The 19,271-nt window shown below is 42.9% G+C and overlaps 1 protein-coding gene across 4 annotated transcripts in view; it reads right to left on the bottom strand.

The window, feature by feature from the left end:
* The window catches only part of LOC117758565 (1-phosphatidylinositol 4,5-bisphosphate phosphodiesterase beta-4-like), a 68,318-nt gene that overhangs the window by 9,797 nt on the left and 39,250 nt on the right, over nt 1–19,271 (bottom strand). For all 4 annotated transcript variants that reach the window (XM_034580347.1, XM_034580345.1, XM_034580346.1 and 1 more), the window contains exons 5-27: nt 19,124–19,204; nt 16,424–16,483; nt 14,343–14,486; nt 10,300–10,379; nt 10,119–10,172; nt 9,917–9,998; nt 9,721–9,821; nt 9,237–9,294; nt 8,191–8,299; nt 6,935–7,145; nt 6,750–6,843; nt 6,480–6,559; nt 6,251–6,335; nt 6,058–6,148; nt 5,869–5,964; nt 5,419–5,549; nt 4,619–4,714; nt 4,379–4,523; nt 4,089–4,173; nt 3,355–3,479; nt 2,225–2,276; nt 1,550–1,652; nt 1,045–1,209 (exon numbers count right to left, since the gene is read on the bottom strand). In XM_034580347.1, the coding sequence (XP_034436238.1) occupies nt 1,045–1,209; nt 1,550–1,652; nt 2,225–2,276; nt 3,355–3,479; nt 4,089–4,173; nt 4,379–4,523; nt 4,619–4,714; nt 5,419–5,549; nt 5,869–5,964; nt 6,058–6,148; nt 6,251–6,335; nt 6,480–6,559; nt 6,750–6,843; nt 6,935–7,145; nt 8,191–8,299; nt 9,237–9,294; nt 9,721–9,821; nt 9,917–9,998; nt 10,119–10,172; nt 10,300–10,379; nt 14,343–14,486; nt 16,424–16,483; nt 19,124–19,204 (2,328 nt within the window). The remainder of the gene's footprint in view (nt 1–1,044; nt 1,210–1,549; nt 1,653–2,224; nt 2,277–3,354; nt 3,480–4,088; nt 4,174–4,378; nt 4,524–4,618; nt 4,715–5,418; nt 5,550–5,868; nt 5,965–6,057; nt 6,149–6,250; nt 6,336–6,479; nt 6,560–6,749; nt 6,844–6,934; nt 7,146–8,190; nt 8,300–9,236; nt 9,295–9,720; nt 9,822–9,916; nt 9,999–10,118; nt 10,173–10,299; nt 10,380–14,342; nt 14,487–16,423; nt 16,484–19,123; nt 19,205–19,271) is intronic.

Below are 19,271 nucleotides of genomic sequence, written 5' to 3' on the forward strand. Positions count from 1 at the left end.
AGGGATTGGAGTCTATCTCGTAGAACACGTGTGTGTGTATGCAACTTGTTTCTGTGGATGAGCTTGTGTGCGTACACCCTTGGAGGAAAAAAAGAGGAAGCGAGAGTCTTAACTGGCCTTGTGTGTGGAGATAAGTGAGCGGCGAGAGGAGGATGATTAATACCTAGACGGAGGGGAAGGTAAGAGATAAGGCCGAAGAATACTCACTGGAGATGAATGGGTGGAAGCACCGCTTGTGTGTACGCCTACACAAATGTAGCCTTGCAGATGTGCTGTGTGTGTAAACGCTGGTGTGTATTGTTTGCTTTGAGTCATCTTGACAGCAGTGTGTATGTACGCATGCAAAGGTGTGGCAGTATTTCAGGGCTGTGTGTGTGTGTGTGTGTGGATGCGAGAAACGAGTCTTTGCCAGCAGCTTTGCCTGTGATGCCCCCGTTCGATAGCACTGTGCAAGTGTGTGTGTGTGTGAGTGTGTGTGTGAGAGAGCAGAGCAGCACTGCGGCAGGCTGTGATTGATGGTGTGTGTTAGGAAGCTGGAGTCACAGTCATGGCTGAGAGACTCCTCATTCTGCTGAGAGCAGCACTATTCAGCGAGTGGACGCTCACACACACACATTTATGCTCTCTTCATCTCCCATCTCTTTCTCCACCTCTAATTATTTCTTTCTGTTGTTCCTCCCTCTGTGCTGTCCCTAGCTGTTTCTTCTGCGAGCTACAACACAGGCAAACATACAGCAGGGTCCAAAAGTCCAAGACCAGTTTCCTATTCAAGGAAAGTGCTTTTAAACTTTTGGACCCCAGTGTAGTTTGTACTTCCTTTTCTCTTTTGGTTTGATGCTTTTGCTAATGACCACAATTATTGTCTTTCATCCAAGATAATCCAATGACACTCTTTTCTAAATATTTAGGAGAAATTGAAGAATTTGCATTATTGTGCATCATCTCGTAGAAATGTACTCTTGCTTACTCCTGCCTCGTTATTGCCCATTTTCCCCAAACCCGAATCACTGGCTTCCTATTCCTCCTACTGTGACGTCTCGCTACCTTTCTGAAGACGAAGGGCTCCTCGTTGTAGGCGGGGTTCAGCCCATTGTTCATCACCATGCGTGTGCGAAACTCTTTCCTGATGGTGTCTGTCGGCAGCCCGTACATGTCCACTTCAACATACGTGCCAATTTTCTTGTCGGACAGGAACTGACCAGAGAATACCTGAGAAAAAGATATTGATACTTTTCAAGTGTTAGATTTCATAGGAATCATATTTAATATGTAATTATTCACTGTGATGGGACCATATTCTTGACACAAAGGGTATTATCTATAATCAAGCGCCATCTAAATTTCTTTAATATCCTCAATTATACAACCAGTATTATAACTATAATATACTTATATTTGTCTGTAATAACTAACTGGCTCCTGGAAGGATGCACAACAGAGAGGAGTGAGATAACCAGGCCTTGTATAAATATGATAGTAAAACTACTTTAATGATTAAGTTCTATGTTAAAATGCTGTAATTTTCTCTTTATTTACAGGTTTTTCTGACCTGGACACTGCAGGTTGCAGCGATGACACCATCCACTGGTGTCTCTGAGAAGGGGTCAAACATCCTGTCTGACCGCCGCATGAAGTCAGGCTTCAGCAGGTACCTAACACACACACAGTAGATAAATGGAGGAAAATGCACACAGTAGAATTAATCTACCTTGAAGATCAAATAGGGGAACACTGACATTCTGATGTAAATTACAGTCCTCATAATAAAATAGTTTCTATTATTACTATACATTTTTTAGCTTCAATAGTGCTCTTTAATGACACAGTGGGACTAAGGTGTTGTGTGTGGCATTTTTTGTGTTAACCAGGGGCCCATCAGAAAGACATTAGTAATGATGGGTGTCTGCAAAAGCCCTGATCTCCCCACATATGAGATTTACAGCATTAGCAGTTAAATCTCTCCCTCAGGGATAGCATTAGAGGCAAGGGATGAAGACAGCGATGGAGGGAGGAAGAGATAGATGACTGCAGAGAGCCTCGGAGGCGAGTGAAGATGAGCCTGCTTCTCTAAAACACTCATTGGCTCTCAGGGGTAGACAGTAGCTACGGTCGCTGCTGGCAACCACTAATGAGATGTGACAAGCTTTAATTGATGAGTTTCAGAGAGGGGCGGAGAAGGGAGGGATGGGAATGAGCTCAGGACAGGAGTGAGGAGCTTTCTCACCCGCAGGAGCCGTTGTATTCGAACTTTCCCTGGTTCAACTGCATGGCCAGGTCTGAGAGAGAGATCAGAGACATGAGAGGGTGAGTGGAGTTCAGGAACTGAGATATCATTTAAAAAATCCAAAACAATTAATAAACTTTTTAGTTTGCATTCATTTCTGAGGAGCTATCTCTTAGCTGAAAGAGAGAGAAGCATTTTACATTTCCCCTGACATCTGTTTTTCCCCCTCTAACCATTTATCCCTCCATCACAGACGCTCCAGCTCTTGTGTGACCCCAGCTCCCTTGTGAGAAACCCTGACGCTCCACCCCTCCCTCCCTCCAATGTTGCACATGCTCTGCTCCGAGCGAGCCATATGGTCTGAGCCCTCTTGCCTCTGGCCGTGGGACAGCAGCTGTTTTACAACAGGCATCCCTCACTGTATAGGTGTGTATGTGGCTGTGGCAGTTATGATGATGTGTTTAGAGTCTTATTGAAAAGCAGATGAACTGGTTGAGTATGAGATGAATCCACTCAGGTTCATGGATGCCTAACCTGATGCTGCAAAATAACAAGCAATAGATTTCTCTCACAGGCTGAGCCAAATGCACCAAACATTTCTTTTCTAGTTTCAGACTGACATAGAAATTGATGTGTGCAGTTTTCATAACAACTATGTTTTGATACCCAAATAAAACTCAAGTTCTGATGCCCTTTACTAGTTTATGTGTAAAATATAAAAGTTTAAACAACAAAAATGAGCAGTAAGAAAAGCTTCCATTGTAGACACCTGAACACCTTGGCCTAAAGAGACAGAGCTATCAACAGGTTGGTGAGGAAAGTTTGCTTTTTGTAATTTGGGTGAAGTGAATCAAAGCTGGCTTTTCAAGTCAAAAATGTTCTTGGAATGCGTATATTTTGGGATGTGTGCATTTGTAAGGTGGAGGGGTCGTGTGGCTTGTTGATTCGTGGCTCCACGTTATTCCAGACTACACGTGTATAATGTAAGAAGCTTATGATGTGTGAACGTGAGGTCAGAAGTTCACTGCATGCTGCGCTTTCCTACATCAAAAGCTTGATGCAATCCTGAACGTGGAGTACTTCTCTGGGTGTGTGTGAGGTCAGGGGACCCATGTTGCGTGTTGTGGTACCTGGGGTCTGGAAGTTCAGTGAGACCATCTGGCAGCCTGCGTTCCAGAAGATCTGAGGCATGTAATTACTGGAGTCCACCCGGCCCCCTTTGGGGTAGATACGGCTCATCTGACGCTTGTTGTAGCTGCGCTGACGCTAAGGGAATTCATTTTTTTTTCCAAAGGAAAGAGACCATGTGTGTTACAGCACATGTGTGTGTGTCCATCAAACAGACTGCAGGACTATTTTTAGTGTGAACAGCTTGGGTCATGCAGTCCCATTGGGGGGGGAGAGAGAGAGAGAGAGGGAGGCAAGTGAATATGTGTGTATGCGGGTCAGGCCGAGTGACACAGTCCAAAGGCACACGGGCCTCCAGAGGCCTCCAGTTCTCTTCCAGCAGCAGAGTGGAAACAAATATGGCTGAAAACATCAGCACTGACCCAACATCCCGATCTCATATAGGTGACCTTATTAAGATATAACTCTGACTATCACAAAGGTGTGGAAGTGAATGTGCTCAGTGAACAAGAGGGGAAATCTCAGTAGTAGTGATCACAATAAAACATCCAATTAAAGCTTCTTGTTAAATTTAAAGTTAAGCAGTATAGACGTCTTTCTCACCTGGGAGATTTTCTGATACAATGGTAATTAAACGTGTGCTATAATAAAATCTGGTCACTCTGAAAGATGCTTTTCTGTTTTCCAGATAAATGCAGTGCAGCTGACATTGATTTCTCAACAGTCCAAAGGATACTTGACAAACTCGATAGCGTTGGTCTTCAGGTAACCCAGGCCGACAGACTCGTTGAAAGATGACATGTTATGATGGATGTTTCTTTCTGAGAGACAGAGAAATTGAGAGATCAGCAGGGAGTTAAGCTGGATTTGTTTGGTATTAATATTTTATAATCTTTTTTTTATCCAGACCAAAATATATTAAAAGTTCAGGTCAGCCCTTAATTATTGTACTAATTCCTATCATGTAATTATAAATCATCTGGTTATAGTAGAGGCAAATTATACAACGAGGAAGTGGGAGCTCACCCTCTGCCACATCAAAACTCTGGAACTTGACAGGCTGTGCGTAGTTGACCATGGCTGAGAGATATGGGTGGATGTTGGTGGTGGCTCCTACATACGTGTACTGAGCGATCAGAGCCTCTTCAGAGTCTTCTGCTTCTTCTGCAGCCTGCACAGGACAGGTACACGCACACACACATCTGGGGTTAGAGACAAGTAGTGATGAGTGTGTGGGAGAACGAGTGGAGGCAGATGTGTCCTCGCCTTCTTGTTGTTGTCTTGGTCGGATGCTTCAGAGATGTCTGTGGCGTCTGTTGCTTCTGTGGCTTCTGACATCTCCGTCACTTCATCATCGGGTACCTGCAAACAACACACGCATAACAAAACATCCACTTAGATGTGTGTGATTCATTCTCATTCATTATAACATTCTCATTAAACCACAACAATTACCTGCTTTATATGTATTACATAGGTTAGTCAATTGAAAAGATGTTGTCATTATACATGTATTTATTTATTATGCTTTTAAGCCTCAAGATGAAGTTTAAAAAAAACAAAACAGCAAAGCTGGGCTGCACATAATCAACGTCCAGAGCACAATAGGTTTAAAAAAACAATTGAATTGGATATATTTTTTACTTATATTAAATTGTCATCAAGCACACAGGGAAAGATATGCCTTATTCATAACATAAATAATCGACGGTCGACTCATTTTTAACAGTGTCGATAAACATTATTATCAGCAGGTTCACTAAGTGACTGCCTGTAATCAGAGGCATTGTCAGGTTTGTCTCAATGAACCTCACAAGGCTACAGCCAAACCGTGATTAGAATGAGCCACACGGGCAAAGTGTGTAATTCTAATGTCTTCTTGTTGCAGTGGTCACATCAGAGTGGAAGGGTTTGGGCCAAAGAGTTGCAGCCACTCCTTCTTTCCCATTGAGCTCCATCAACAACTAGGTCCTGAAGTCAAATCTAAATCTTATTGTTCAGTGTTCTCCTGTGAGTCGAAGACACTGTAACCATGGTGATGTCAGTAAATCAAAGCGCTGACCCACCTTCTTAATACTGTTGCTGCGTTCCTCCGGTTTCCTCGTGCTGACAGCGTTCTGAGAAACACTGTTTGCTTCTTTCATACTCGTTGCCTCGGAGTTCAAATTCAAATCTTTATCCTCAGCATCTTTTTCTCCTGCACACAAACACAAATAAACTAATATTAGAGCACATCTCTCCAATTATATCTCCATTACATGATGCATTCAGCCGTGATACTAAACACTACTTTACAGTGTATTGTATTGTAGTGTATTGATGCAGCTTTTTGAAATGTTTTATTTTTACAACAATATTTGCACAAATGTTTATTCAATCTAATTATCACGCTAAAATAGTGTTTGACAATTATTAAATGTCTTAATCACTTCCTCTTCTATACTATACTACTACAGCTGTGTGAGAAACTCAGCCACACACACACACTGTGCTACATAGTGTGTATAACAACTGACCGTTCTCTGTTTCTTCTTCATTCTCCTCTCCCATGATGATGGCTGGGGTGTTGGTCTCTCCGGCCTCCATGTGTTTCTTAAAGGCCTCCAGCTGCTCTGTATTCCAAATGAAGACACATGTTACAAATTAAGATGACACACAGGTCATGAACAAATCCAATTATTCACTGGGACGACTTGTGTACGCACTCTGTTCCACTTCAGGTTTCAAGCGCTTATTTTTGATGAGGATTTTACGTTTGAGGTCGTTCGGAGAGGGCAAGGGGCGCCCAGATTCAATCTGTCAAAGAGAACACAGTCATATATTTAAATATGTCATCATCATCATCCTTAAATAATCCATCATCATAAAATTACTATTGATAGAGATGAGCGTATTCACCGGAAAGTTCTCCACAGGCAGTTTGAGGAGGAAGTCGCCAAAGGTCTCCTCACAATATTTGGCCATCTTGTACTGCTGTGGTTTACTGATGACACACACACACACACACACACACACATACAGAATGAATTGTGTCCATGTACTGTATAATGTATAAAGCACTACGGCAAATAATCACATGAGCAAAATCATACAGTAACACTTGCTTATGACTGAATTGTACATTTACCAGCAATGATTTTCAAAGGACAAAATAACCGGGTTATCTGAAGTGACAAATGCCGTCTCTTTGATCGCTTGGATAACATCCTGTTGAAAGAGGAGGAGGAACAGGGAAAAAAAAAAGAAAACAAAGAGCATTAGGAAGGAAGAAGCCATGATTAACGCACCACCATTCTTTCAACACCAGAGGGCAGGCACACATAAAGAGAAACTCTTAAAGATGTTGCAGGAAATGGCTCAGCAGGTTCTGTACTGTGGTGTGTGTGGTTGTGTTCACCTTAAATAAGATATCTGTGCACATGGCCTTTCCATGAGTGATGATTGGCTCCTGGTCCTCTCCTTTCCCATCCCAGCAGTCCAGCTCTACACACCTGACATCATGAAGAGCACCGACCAATGAACATGCATAGTTACATACAACCCTCACTTATCCAATGGGCTGTGTGTTTCTCCACCATCTACCTGCATCCTGACAGTAGAACCTGGCGATACATCTCCACGGAGGACTTCCCTCCAAACTGTCGGCCTGTCAGGTAGGTGTTGTGGGAGGAGCTGATGAAGTAATGGGCCAGCGGTTGGTCCATCTCCTGGTACAACTCCAGCCGGTCCAAGAAAACTGGAGCGTTTTCATCTGACATCAGGTACCGACAGAACCCGTCACTGGACATTTGACCTGGAAAAGAGAGGGTAAGAGGTCGTCCCTGTTTCATACAAGAATAATCAGCTGGATGATGCAGTTGTTAGAGATTCTTTAGAAAAGGAAATAGTTGGATATATTTTGCAAGTCTGGGACTACTTAAAAAAAAACCTGATTTAACAAACTGAGCCCAAACCAGAACTCTCCTGAACCCTGAGAGGGAAAAGTCAGAGTTTTCATTTCCAGATCAGCTGATGTGAGTTGGTTCAATCAAGCTCAGATACTGCGATTCACCATGTCAGTGGTTAAAATAAATCTTGCTCAATAGCATTCAGTGACTATATTTCAACAAGTAGTCGTATATTTATATATCATAGTTAAAATGCAATTTAAAAATGTCACAGTATAAAGATCACGTTTGAACGAAAGTTATCGTGCTCACTCAGAAATAATCTACAATACAGTAATATAATAAAAAGAAATGAACAATCAGCAGAACTAATCACATTAATCACATAATATATACATGTTCATTTACAAATTAGTGTCCAATTGATATTTTTATCATCCAACTCAAACTTCTGCACGTAGATGTGCTCTGATGAACTTTAACATGAACTGTATGAATGAGGAACTGAAACATGATCTAGCTTCATCATTCTCTGCAGGAAGAGACAGAGAAACTGATCTCAGACTTAAACTCAGAGTTTGTCTCGAACAGGCCCTTGGATAACACACATTGAACCCAGGAGTCTGGTCAAATCTTCACATTTGCCTTCATGTTAACAGTCAGACTGTCTGCTTTACAGATTGTAATGAAAAGAAATGCTGTAGAAGTTTCCTGCCACAGAACATCAGCTGCTCTGTGTCAAAGGTACATGGAGTTGATTTAGCAACACCTGCTGCTGTGTGAATAAGAAATGAGCTGAATGACACAGATGCATTTTACTGCATCAACTTAACACTACAGCAGGGTCTATTACTTGGTGTGACACACTGCAATGTCAAAGTCACACAGGCAGGTGGCAGCAAAGCCTTCTATATCCACCTGCCTCCTGTTTCCCTCCATTCAGCCTTTTACCTTTCTTCTTCAGGTCGTCATCTCGCTCGTATTTGTCAATGATCTGCATGGCTCGCTTAGGGTCATAGAACGGGAACAGAATCTCATTTAACCGGGGGTCGCGCTGGTTCTGCAGAGCAGCACACACACACACGCACACACACACACACACAGAGAGTCATCCACACTGAGTTATTTCCAAACACTAACTGGATTTAAGACACTGACACAGAACAGGGCTCAGTTTAATGTAGCATGGGACAAAGTGCTAACAGCGCTCCTCCTCTTATTTAGACAAATATAATTGTTTTTAATAGTTTACTAAATGTGACAAACAGAAAGCCACTCCGGGTTAGACAAGACGTAACAAACAAAACTTCATTGTGAGATATTCACAGGAAACTGAGCCAACGGTGCAGTGGTTGGTTTAAAAGTGAGGGAGTCACACATGGAGGGGTTCATGTCAGCTCTATAGAAGCAACACATCAGCATTAGGACAAATAAATGCCACAGCCCACTGTGTTAGCCAGGTGGGAGTTCATCTAACCAAAGCTGAGGGTCTACTGGTGGCACCGGAGCGTGAGCAACAGGACTGGTCATGAAGCGGCACACACGGGACTGCACAGCGGAGCCACTAAGCAGGTATTCAGCCACAAAGAGCACGGCCACGCACCACAGACAGACAGCGGGAAGCAAGATGAGCCAAGCGGGAAGCAACAGGATGGAAACCTCTATCCTCCCGTTGCCATGGCAACACCAATCAGACACAGGCTAGGCAAGCCGCGGCGGCGATGGAAGATGGGGGGGACTGGGATGAGGGCGGGCGTGCAGGACAGGGCAGCGGGTTGAAGTTGCCCTCGCAGGGCTGACTGGAAGTGAAAACATTTTGTCCCACATCCCATTAACGGAGTTCAAATGAGGGCCGGCTGACGTGCAGTCCGAGCTGGAGGGCAACTTCCACCGAGAGCAGGGGAGGGGGCGGGAGGGGGTGAAGCAGGGGAGTCGCAGAGAGGGGCGCGGGCAAACCACACACACAGAGAGACGTTAATGAATGATAAAGAGCTTACTTCATTCAGAAAGCTGACTAACTGTTCTACAGTTAAATAATCAGTTTTGCTCCCATTGCTGCAAAGGAATTAATTAGAAGAAGAAAAAAAACAAAATGTTATGCTTCTTAATAAGACAAGTCATTCACACAGTCAGTTAAAATTAGAAAGAGGATCAGTCTTCAACGTTACACTTTTAGTCACAACATGTTAATCACGGCTCGTTCTAAGTGTTGTCATTAGGTGGAGCCGTGGAAGCAGGTTAGGCTGTCCAGACGTAGTTAGTGCAGCGGCCGCAGAAACATCTCTCCTGATGCACAACAAGATGCACTTTCTCACACTTGAACAGTGGATATCATTGTTCTGTCCGGCCACATGGTAACATGGGTACAGGGCAATGCAAGGGCACCACTGTCACTTGGTTATTTGGAAGATTGATTATATTTCAGGTGTAACAATCAGTCATTATTAAAAGCGTGCAGGCAGGTTATAAAGGGAGACTCACATTTTCTTGAAGAGTTCTTCGATGTCGGTGCGAGGGCAGATCTTCTGTGTGAGCGCGTAGAAAATGTCATAGGTGAAATCTACTGGTTCAATCTCATCGTTCTGGGGAAGGGAAACGAGACGGCTGTTAGCTTTTCACTGACACATACAGTATAGATCCATCTGATCATTACAGTGGACAATCAGTGTTGTCTGACCTTTCCACTAGGAAGGCCCAGGTCCTTCAGAGCCTGGAAAATCCCTTTCTCCGTCTTCCCTGATGCGAATGTGCGTGTAATGCTGTGAAAGACGAGGAGGGAAAGGGTTTGAGTTAGAAGAGCTGAATATGAGATGAGTGAGTTATACTAGAATTAAAACGATTGATATTGTTTAAACTAATCTGCCACGATGTTCTCTTACCCTCTCACAGGAATCTTCCCATTCACGTTGGTCAGGAAGCACATTCTCATCCAACTAAAGGAGACGAGGAATTTGGATTTACAGACAAAGTGAACTTAAAACTGTTTATTATCACACTTTTCCCAACGCAGAGTGAAGCTAAATAAAGACGTGTGGAAAGTGGGCAGCAGGAGGCACTTACTGTTTCTTGAGGCAGGTCATTGGACAGACGTTGTTGGCCTTAAAGTTGTGAATCACCGACCTCAAACCCTCGATCCACTTCTGCAAAACAAACAAGCAAAAGTATTTAGGACACACACACACAAACACACACACTTATCTAACACACACTAACCAGCAGAAGGCCAGATATATACGCAGCAGCTGAGAGGGTATCCAGAGGTGTGTATTGTGTTTAGAGGTCTGTCTTTGGGGAAATAAACAAAAGCAAACGAATTGCCCTTTTATTCACACACAAAGGCGTGTGTTTTGACAGAACCACTGGGTACAGGCACATACACACATACGGAAGCACACACACGTCGTTTCAAGGCCACAAGCGGTGACGGTAAACAAATAGCTAGAGAAGGCCGTGTAACATTCTCATGGAAACCCTGCTGACTGCATCCACACAAACAACACTGACGTTTTTGACCCTCCTGGTTTCCCGTCACTGCTTCACACTCTCCGTCTTTTGTGCTCCGACTCTCCTCCACACGAATTATTGATGACGTCATTATAAAAGCAGAGATAACATAGGTGCAGCAGTGGGTAGGCTGTGTGGGTATGTGTGTGGTGTTCATGAAGCGGTGTGTAAGCGCTGGTGTGAGTGTGTGTGTCTGCTGATGTAAATAACTCTGTCATTTCCCGGGGTCTGATACTTAGGGCCGCCTGCGTGTGTGTGTGTGCGTGCGTGCGTGTGTGTGTGAGAGAGAGAGCAAGGCAAGGGGACAGAAATAGCAGGAATTAATGTGTTTTAAAATGTGGGGGATGAGGGCGTGTACCTGGATCTCTGTGCGTGTGAGTGTGTGCCAGGCCCCCCCATATCATTGGCAGCCCTGTGGCACTGAGCTCTCTGGAGTGTAAACATCATTTGTAACACCCATCACCACAAAAACACCCTCTCCTGGAAACTGCATCAACACAAACAGTGTGGTGACCAACAGAGCTGTGCTGGCACCCACCAGCCTGGCACCCACCAAACTGGTTTCAAACTGGTTTCAAACTGGTTTCTTTTAAACCATTGGGACATTTTTGTGTCAGAAATGACATTTTAAAACATGAATATTTTCTGGACTTTTCTTTTACACCAAAGTGAGATTTCTGCCCCCCCCATTGCATCCTGTTTGATGTCACCAATGCAGTGACAACTGAGGCGCTCTCTCCCCCACAATGTCTGCCATGTTAGCGCATTCACTTGCACGTAGTCTCGTTGCCAGAGACGTAGCTGATAAAAACGTCATTTGACGTAGCAGCACCCAGCACTGAAAACAATAGATTAACAACAAATGCTTTGATAGGCTAGAGTTGAGGTTGACAGGGGGAGAGAGCGAGGAAGACATGCAGCAAAGGTTTTGGAACTGAACCAGCCGCAGAAGGACTCTGTACGTCGCCTTTATATTCATCAGAAATTGTTTGTATGTCATCTATCTCTCCATCTATCTCTCCATCTATCTCTCCATCCATCCATCCATCTGATGGTAGACGACCCTGAGGTTGAGAAAAAGTGCGCCGACTCAAACTTGTTAAAGTGCTTTTTCTTGTTTTGTCTTTGGGTCTTTCAGTGATTGCCAGGTCTTTGGGCCACAGTGGGTTTCTCACAAATAGAAGATAGGGCAGATGACTTTTACTGGGTTGTCCTCGAAAACTTTCCTTTGCCTTGAAGCGGCGTCTCTAACCTTTGCAGACAGTGAAAGGATGGAGATATTGTGCGGGTCTTTGTTATTCTCAAAAATGCCAAGAAAACACCAAAAAACGACATTCGATCGATCAAAACAAGTGTCGTCTCTGTAGCTTGAGCTTTAAATTGAGCTTGTTTCTATGTTTTACACCTTTTTCATCAATGGGCCACACTATTGGACTGGGAGCCATTTTCCACAGTTACAATAAACATGGGCACTGCAGCTTGTTTGGAGTCAGGCCCTCAAACACTGTCAAGCTGCCATAACTACACCCCAGTGCACCAAATGGATATTAACGTGCAGCTAAAAATAGTCCTGTACACACGAGTACTGTTCTATAAGAATTACAGTGCTCAGCTTTTTGAGGAAAGCCTTTCAGAAAATTAGGCTTTATATTTGTGACTCATATTAAAAGACTTACGTCTTTAAAGGGCTTTAGAGACAGACACAAGGGAAGACAGAGAGAATTGAGAGAACCACCGAACATTGTTATCGGTTTTTATTTCTTCAATTTTAGCGTTATAAATCATGTCCATATTAACAAAACTTTATTTTATGTTCACGCATTGTTGCCGGCGACCCAATCCAACCAAAGGACTGACTGATGTGGAAGCCGATGCTGATACAGATATTAGGGATTTAAGATTTTTTTCAAATCTTTAAAAAAAAAAAAAAAAGTTAGAATAGAAGCTAAATTAAGAAAAGTATGTTTATTTTTCAATAAAAAATAATACAAATAATAATTTTGAAAAATAAATGAAAATAAGCAGCTGCACATTTTTTCTGCCTTTTTTATTCTGTATAATTTAGGTTTTTATATCAACACATATTTGCAACATAAACGCAGACATCACTATGTTGGTGATTTGACACTCAAAACGATTTGCTGTCTTTCACGTCTGGAGTTTGTTTATACAGCTTCGTGTACTTATTCTGTCAGAGATCATATCGACAGGTTTCTGGGGAGTTTATGAAAACCTTTTCTATGTTAGCTAGTCGGCCGATATCTGCAAACATCAACGCAGAAACTGATACGTCTGTGAGAGGCTCATATTGGCGGATTTTTCAAGGACATCCAATAAGTTGTTCGGACTCTGGTGTGAAGCATTTCGTTATGTCAACACTGACACAGAATCATCTTGGTGGCATCACTCTTCAAATCAATTCAGGTCCAGAAAACCGAAGTGTAGTCTAAACAAACTCCTGTGTGTTATCAGTGTCTGAGTTTGCCAGTGGGGATCTGCAATACTGATGTCAGCTGATTAGAGTGAAAGAATAAGAGAGAGAGAGATGGTGGATGAGTAAGTGAAAGAGAGAGTGAGTGTCAGAGGAAGGGGTGTTATCCATCTGTCTGAGCCAAAAACAGAAAGGAGGAGATGAGTGAGAAAGTTGTTTCTGTACTTAATCAGCCTGATTTCTCTCAGAGCTTTTCCCTTGATGAGTGGGTAGAAGACGAGAGAAAGAAGAGAGAAATAAAAGAGAGCGAGGGGACACTTCAGGAGAGACAAAAGGGATCAGAAAGTAACAGCTAAAGCAGGAGAGCAGCAGGGACCAAGGAAAGAGATGAACCAAGAGAGGAAAAGATGAGTCATTCTAAAAGTGTCTATTTATCCAAGGTCATTTCTGCCTTATGTGGGAGTCAGCATATAAACCATTCACCTACCAATTTGCCTTTGTTCCGAATTAAATATGTGCCGTGTCAGGGTGTTCTCTAAACCTCTGAATTCCATACTGTGGAAATGTTGAATGGTTTTGGGGGGGGTACGACACAGTGGCTTTGTTTTCCAACCATCTGGGACGTACAACTAAAGCTGCTCCCAGACATGCACTGAACTCCAGACATTTTCCGAAGGCGTTTTAATTTGAGAACTCAAATGTCTGAGTCAGTTGCTCTGGACATTTTCCAGAAACTTTCCTGCCAGCCTCCTACTGAATTGTCCAAAAACCAGCCAATGTGAGAATACAGCAGGAAACACAGCCACAAGTGTTGATAGCTTTTTTTAACATGTGACGGATGCGACTGTGGAAGAATGAATGTCTCAGGATGAAAAAGATTTGGCTGAGCTGTAAACTATACAGGAGATTTCCTCAGTGATTATACATCACGTCCCGTCTCCTTCATGCTCGAGATGCCATTCCCTGCTGAATGTTTCTGACGTTTTCCTGTTGGTGTGAACACATCTGACCCGGACAATCACCTGCTGTGTTCTTCATATGTGAAAGGAAAGAGCCCATGTCTGAAAGCAGCTTAAATGTAGTGAGTGAGTGAGTGAATATAAATTAATTCATTAATCACAGAGCCTGGGCAATAAGCTGTGGAGATGCGGAGGATGCATGTGTTTACCCTGGCTGTGTCTGGGCTCTCTGCCACCATGAACATGAAGTTAAGGTTGACCAGGTCTGTGCCGCTGCAGATGCAGATGATACAACCCTCCAAGTCGGCCTCCGTCTTTCCAATGGCCTCGAACGACGTCAAGATCTTCGGGTCCTGAGAAAGTAGGAGAAAGGGGAAAGGTAATTCAGTTTCTGGAGGAAGACGGATTTCATCAGGCTGTGGTTGGGGCATGTTGTTCAGACATAAAATAATCTATAACTTTAAGAGTCAGCAGAGGGAAATTTAATAAAATCTCGGAGGGCATTCTGATATTACTGCAGTAAAACAGTCACTGACAAGAAAACACAAAGGGAGAGAAGCTTAGGGAGAAAGATGTAGAAAAGTGAATTGCTGCTGTGGGGAGACGCCACTGGATAAAAAAAAAATAGCACGATTTACAGGCTGCGTGTTGCTCAGGACACCTGAAGCTCCATGTCAGCTACAGACTGATATAATGCATATCATCATCATTGAACAAATTAGATAACTCAACTAAAAACAAATCTCAGCCGAAAAAACTAATTTAGATTATTGAAAAGTTTAGCTGAGTCACTTCCCCACAGGCAGAGCAAACAGCCGAGCACTGCACAAGATGTTTTACATTTAAAAGATCATTTGAATTACAACAACCTGTGCTCAATGCTAATGCCTGTTAAAGACATGACATTTCGGACATTTAAAGAGCCGGATTTCCCCGGTTTATTCTCCTCAGAATCTATACTTCTCACCACAGCTCAGCCTGAAATAGAAAACCCATGACAACACTCACACCATCAAAAACACAGCACGATTCCTCCCTCTCATCTTTTCAATCCGATTTCAGTCTGCCGCTATCGTCGCCCTGCAGATAGTAATTCGTATTTTTGTTATACGATTGAATTAACAGGCAACAGGCTTGACTGCTTTTAAAACCCCAGCCAGCAATTATCCGAAGCCATTCATCTTTCTCTCACTCATTGGATTATGTGAAACTGCTGCCTGAGCTTGTGTAACCGCGTTACCCTCCGAGGAGGAGCCCCGCGAACGGACGCTTCTCACAGAGCGGCGCAGAGCATTCGATCAAACAGGAGGAGCTGCTGTCAGGCCCCAGTATCTGTATACGTGTCCTTACACATGTACATACACACGTCTACACAGAGCCACAAACAAACAGACCCCCTCCTGCGGCCAACAGTACATACACAGACAGGTTGTGTACTCAGCACACACCAGTGTCTTCTGTCAGCCCTCGGACTTTTAGAGGCTTCGCAGGTTTGCATTCTAATTAGAAGCAGGCGTCCACAGGGGTATTTTCCTGTAACAGCTCTCATTATTCATCTGCTCCCCATGATGCCTATGATATAATGTGTCACTGTCAAGGCTAAACTGCACAAATCAATATTTAATATACAGAAAAACCAGGCAGGTAAACACGCCGCGTGTGTGTGAGCGACTCAGAATCAGCACTGAGAAGAAGAATAATGCAGTGTGTACTCTTTGCTTTTTCAGGACCAGTTCCCTGTTACCTAAGGAAAAGTATTTCTGACAGAGACAGAACGTCTTGTGGCTGTGAGCATTTGATCCCATAGAGTGAACTCCTTAACCCACTGATTTTCTGACAGCCCATCATAATAGGGCTGGAAGCACATTTTTTCATTATTCCTCTCTGGGTCAAAAGCACAAACCAGAGCGGCAAGAAATAAGAAAGAAGTTTCAGATACAACCTGCGGCTAAACCGAGCCAGGGTTGGATAAATATGGATGAGTTAAATATTTCATGTTTATGTTCCTCGAGTGCCCCAGGTGAAAGTGATATTTGATGGAGAAGCTTGGCAGCGAGGAGTCGGCTGAGAGTCCCAGATCAGTCTGTCGATTTATGCATCACACTGCTGAAGCCTCGGCTAATTAAAGCATGAATACCACCATTGACGTATCGGTCTCCGTAGATTCCACAAGGCCTGACGGCGTGGGAGCAGGAGACTGAATGCTGAAGTGGGGGGGGGGGGTTGGGCAGACAGCATTTATGTTTTGGAGGCAGAAGCGATGGAAACTGTTTATTTCCTGAGGTCTCACCTTCGGGACGGCACCGACTCGGATACTGTTGATGAGCGAACACTCGAGCACCTGGCCTTCCTGCAGGAGAGAAACACAGATGGAAAGAAAGAGGGGCGGTGGAAAAGGGAGGGATGACAGCAGGTGAGAGGGGAGACGGGGAGGGAGGAGGAGAAGATTACAAAATCAAAGCAGATGGATTACAGTGGGATTTGTTTTTTATTTCTGCTAATACTTCTACGCCACAACTTCTCAGCATCTGTCTGGAAGTTATTCATGCTGGTCAATATCTGCACATATTTACTTATGATCATATCTATTTTGTGTATTGGTTAAAGCAGTAATGACACTCAAAGGTTCAATATACAAGTTTGATTGGCAGTGAGCTAATCCCTAATCTCCACCCACCTGTATTCCCACACAGAATAAAGAGGTATAGAGCATAGAATGTATACATAGATGGACGACTTCTTCCCACTATCCCAAAATATCCTATTTCCAAAACGCTGCCATCTTGTGCTGATGGAGCCAGAGTCTGTACAGTTGTAATGGTGGTGGGGGGGGAGTACACGCACTCGACCAATTGCAATTTGAACTGTCAATTATGATGTTTCCCCCTGTTTTTATAGCACCAGATAGATTGTTAAAACTAAACTTACCAGACAGAAACTAATTTGACACAGAGTTTGAGTTTTTACTTTGGTCGATATCCCATCTACTAACATGGATGAGGCGAGGTTTATGACCTATTCTGTAACTAACCACCGAGAGGGCAATTGATTGAAGTGGATTACATGAAAACCACACCCAAATATAAGAAAAAGAAAATACAAAACATACAAAATATCAATACATTTTAAAGGTTGAAGTTTGTAATAGCATTTCAAACACAAGGATGTCAGTGCATCTTAAAATGTTTAAAAAAAAACTTAAAACTAGAAACAATTAAACTGAAAAATAAAGCGACCACAGTTAATGTTGAGAGTCTATCTAAACTTTGCATGCTTGGGGAAAACATCAGCAGTGAGGAAGAGGATTTCTAGTCTCATTTCATTTCTGGGGGCCTTCATTGTTAGATGTAATTTTGTTTCTATTATTCACTTGGTGGCCCACACATATCTTCTGTCATGGTGATGAAACTGCGTTGAGCTGTTTGCTTTTAGGTTCTTCTCTTGGCTTTGATGGAAGCTCAAAATTACTTTTTCCCATGAAAAGCAATTCTTCACGACCTTGAAATGGCTCCAATGCAACTCTACATCTTTGCTTCATTTAATATTTGCAGATCTATGAATATGGAAATTGGCACTGCCTCAATCCCCACCCACTCCTCAGCCGCACGCCTGTATCTCGCATCACACACACAAACCTCTGCTAGTTTCCTGTTTTCTAGTGACTGAACACAATAGCAAGTGATTTTGGAGTCAGGCAATCATCTGCAAACTGGAAACCGACTACAGAACAGCAAATTATACGGGGTTATCTACAAGTTGATGTATTGGTGACTGATAAGCAGTCAACGCCATAGCTATGTCTATCGTGAAACTTTAATGCCCCAATGGCGGTCTCATAAAAAACTATTTAGACAGCCTGGGTTTTATGGCGTTATACATTTGTGCCTCGTTCCTGAGCAAGCAATTTGAGATTTGGAGCATTATGTTGCAACCACATAACTTATATTTAGAAGAGACATTTTTCTGCCCACAGTCCAAAAGGCATACAAATTGGGGATGGGTAAATTGGATACTATAATTGTCCATAAGTGTGAATGTGAATGGTTATTTGTCTTTATGTTGACCCTGTGATACTCTGGCAACCTGTCCAGGGCGGACCCCGCCTCTTGCCCAGTGTCAGCTGGGATTAGCTTCAGCTCCCTTCTGACCCTCAAGGGATAAGTGGTAAAGATAATCAATTATGTTCACAATAAATGTATTTATATGAATTCTGATTGGCCGTTCTGTGTTTTATTATTCAGAATTTACCCTCGTGGATTGGTTTATTTTGTGACAAGTGTAATGCTGCAGGTTGAGCGTGTGTGCAGGCACAGAGTGGAGAGTTTGTGTGAATGTAGGAGTTCAACTGTGTGTGATGGGTTATTTAGCACATAGAACATGCAACTATATTTATTGCACACACAATAGATTTTGATTTGCTTAAATAAAATAACTTTCACTTACAAACAATTAAAATATAATTTGTGTCTGCTATATATATTTTTTTTCCCCGTACTTTCAAATCTCAAATTGCTCACTCAGGAATGGAACAAATGGTACAAACACAACGCCCTTAACCCTGGCAGAGACCATCATTGCTGCACTTAAGTTTTGACATTAACATAGTTAGCCGTGGCGTTGACTGCTAATCAGTCATGATGTGTCATGTATCAAATAAAAAAGCCAAGGTTAAAAAGTTGATTTTCATTGGAGGGGGTTGAGGACTAAAAGACCAAATGTAACTCCTTAAAAGAACAGGTCTTGTCTCAAGTCCCTTGTTAAATAAAGTTTACCGAACAATATAAAGTGCAACACCAGAATGACACCAGTTTCTCAGTGACATGTTAGTGTTTGATTATGTGCACTTTGCTTTACTACACCTCTTCTCTGTTGACTTTTAGATGCTGTCTCCTGCGTATAAAATATCCTATTTTGGACCAAAAGCTTTTCCTTTGCGAGACCTCCCGAGAGAGAAAAGAACACACAAAATGTCAAGACTTGGAGGTGATACCTTTCCCTCGCTCTTCCAGGTGATGAAGAAGCCAAACTCGTCCACCCTCATCTGACAACTGGGCTCAAAGAAGTACGGGTCCTGCAGAGGGAAGAGAAGATTTTTATGAGACAGGGGGCTGCATCACAGGCTTTTGACATTTAATGAC

The sequence above is a fragment of the Hippoglossus hippoglossus genome, chromosome 24 (assembly GCF_009819705.1).
Source record: "Hippoglossus hippoglossus isolate fHipHip1 chromosome 24, fHipHip1.pri, whole genome shotgun sequence".
In the NCBI taxonomy this organism is placed as follows: Eukaryota; Metazoa; Chordata; class Actinopteri; order Pleuronectiformes; family Pleuronectidae; genus Hippoglossus; species Hippoglossus hippoglossus.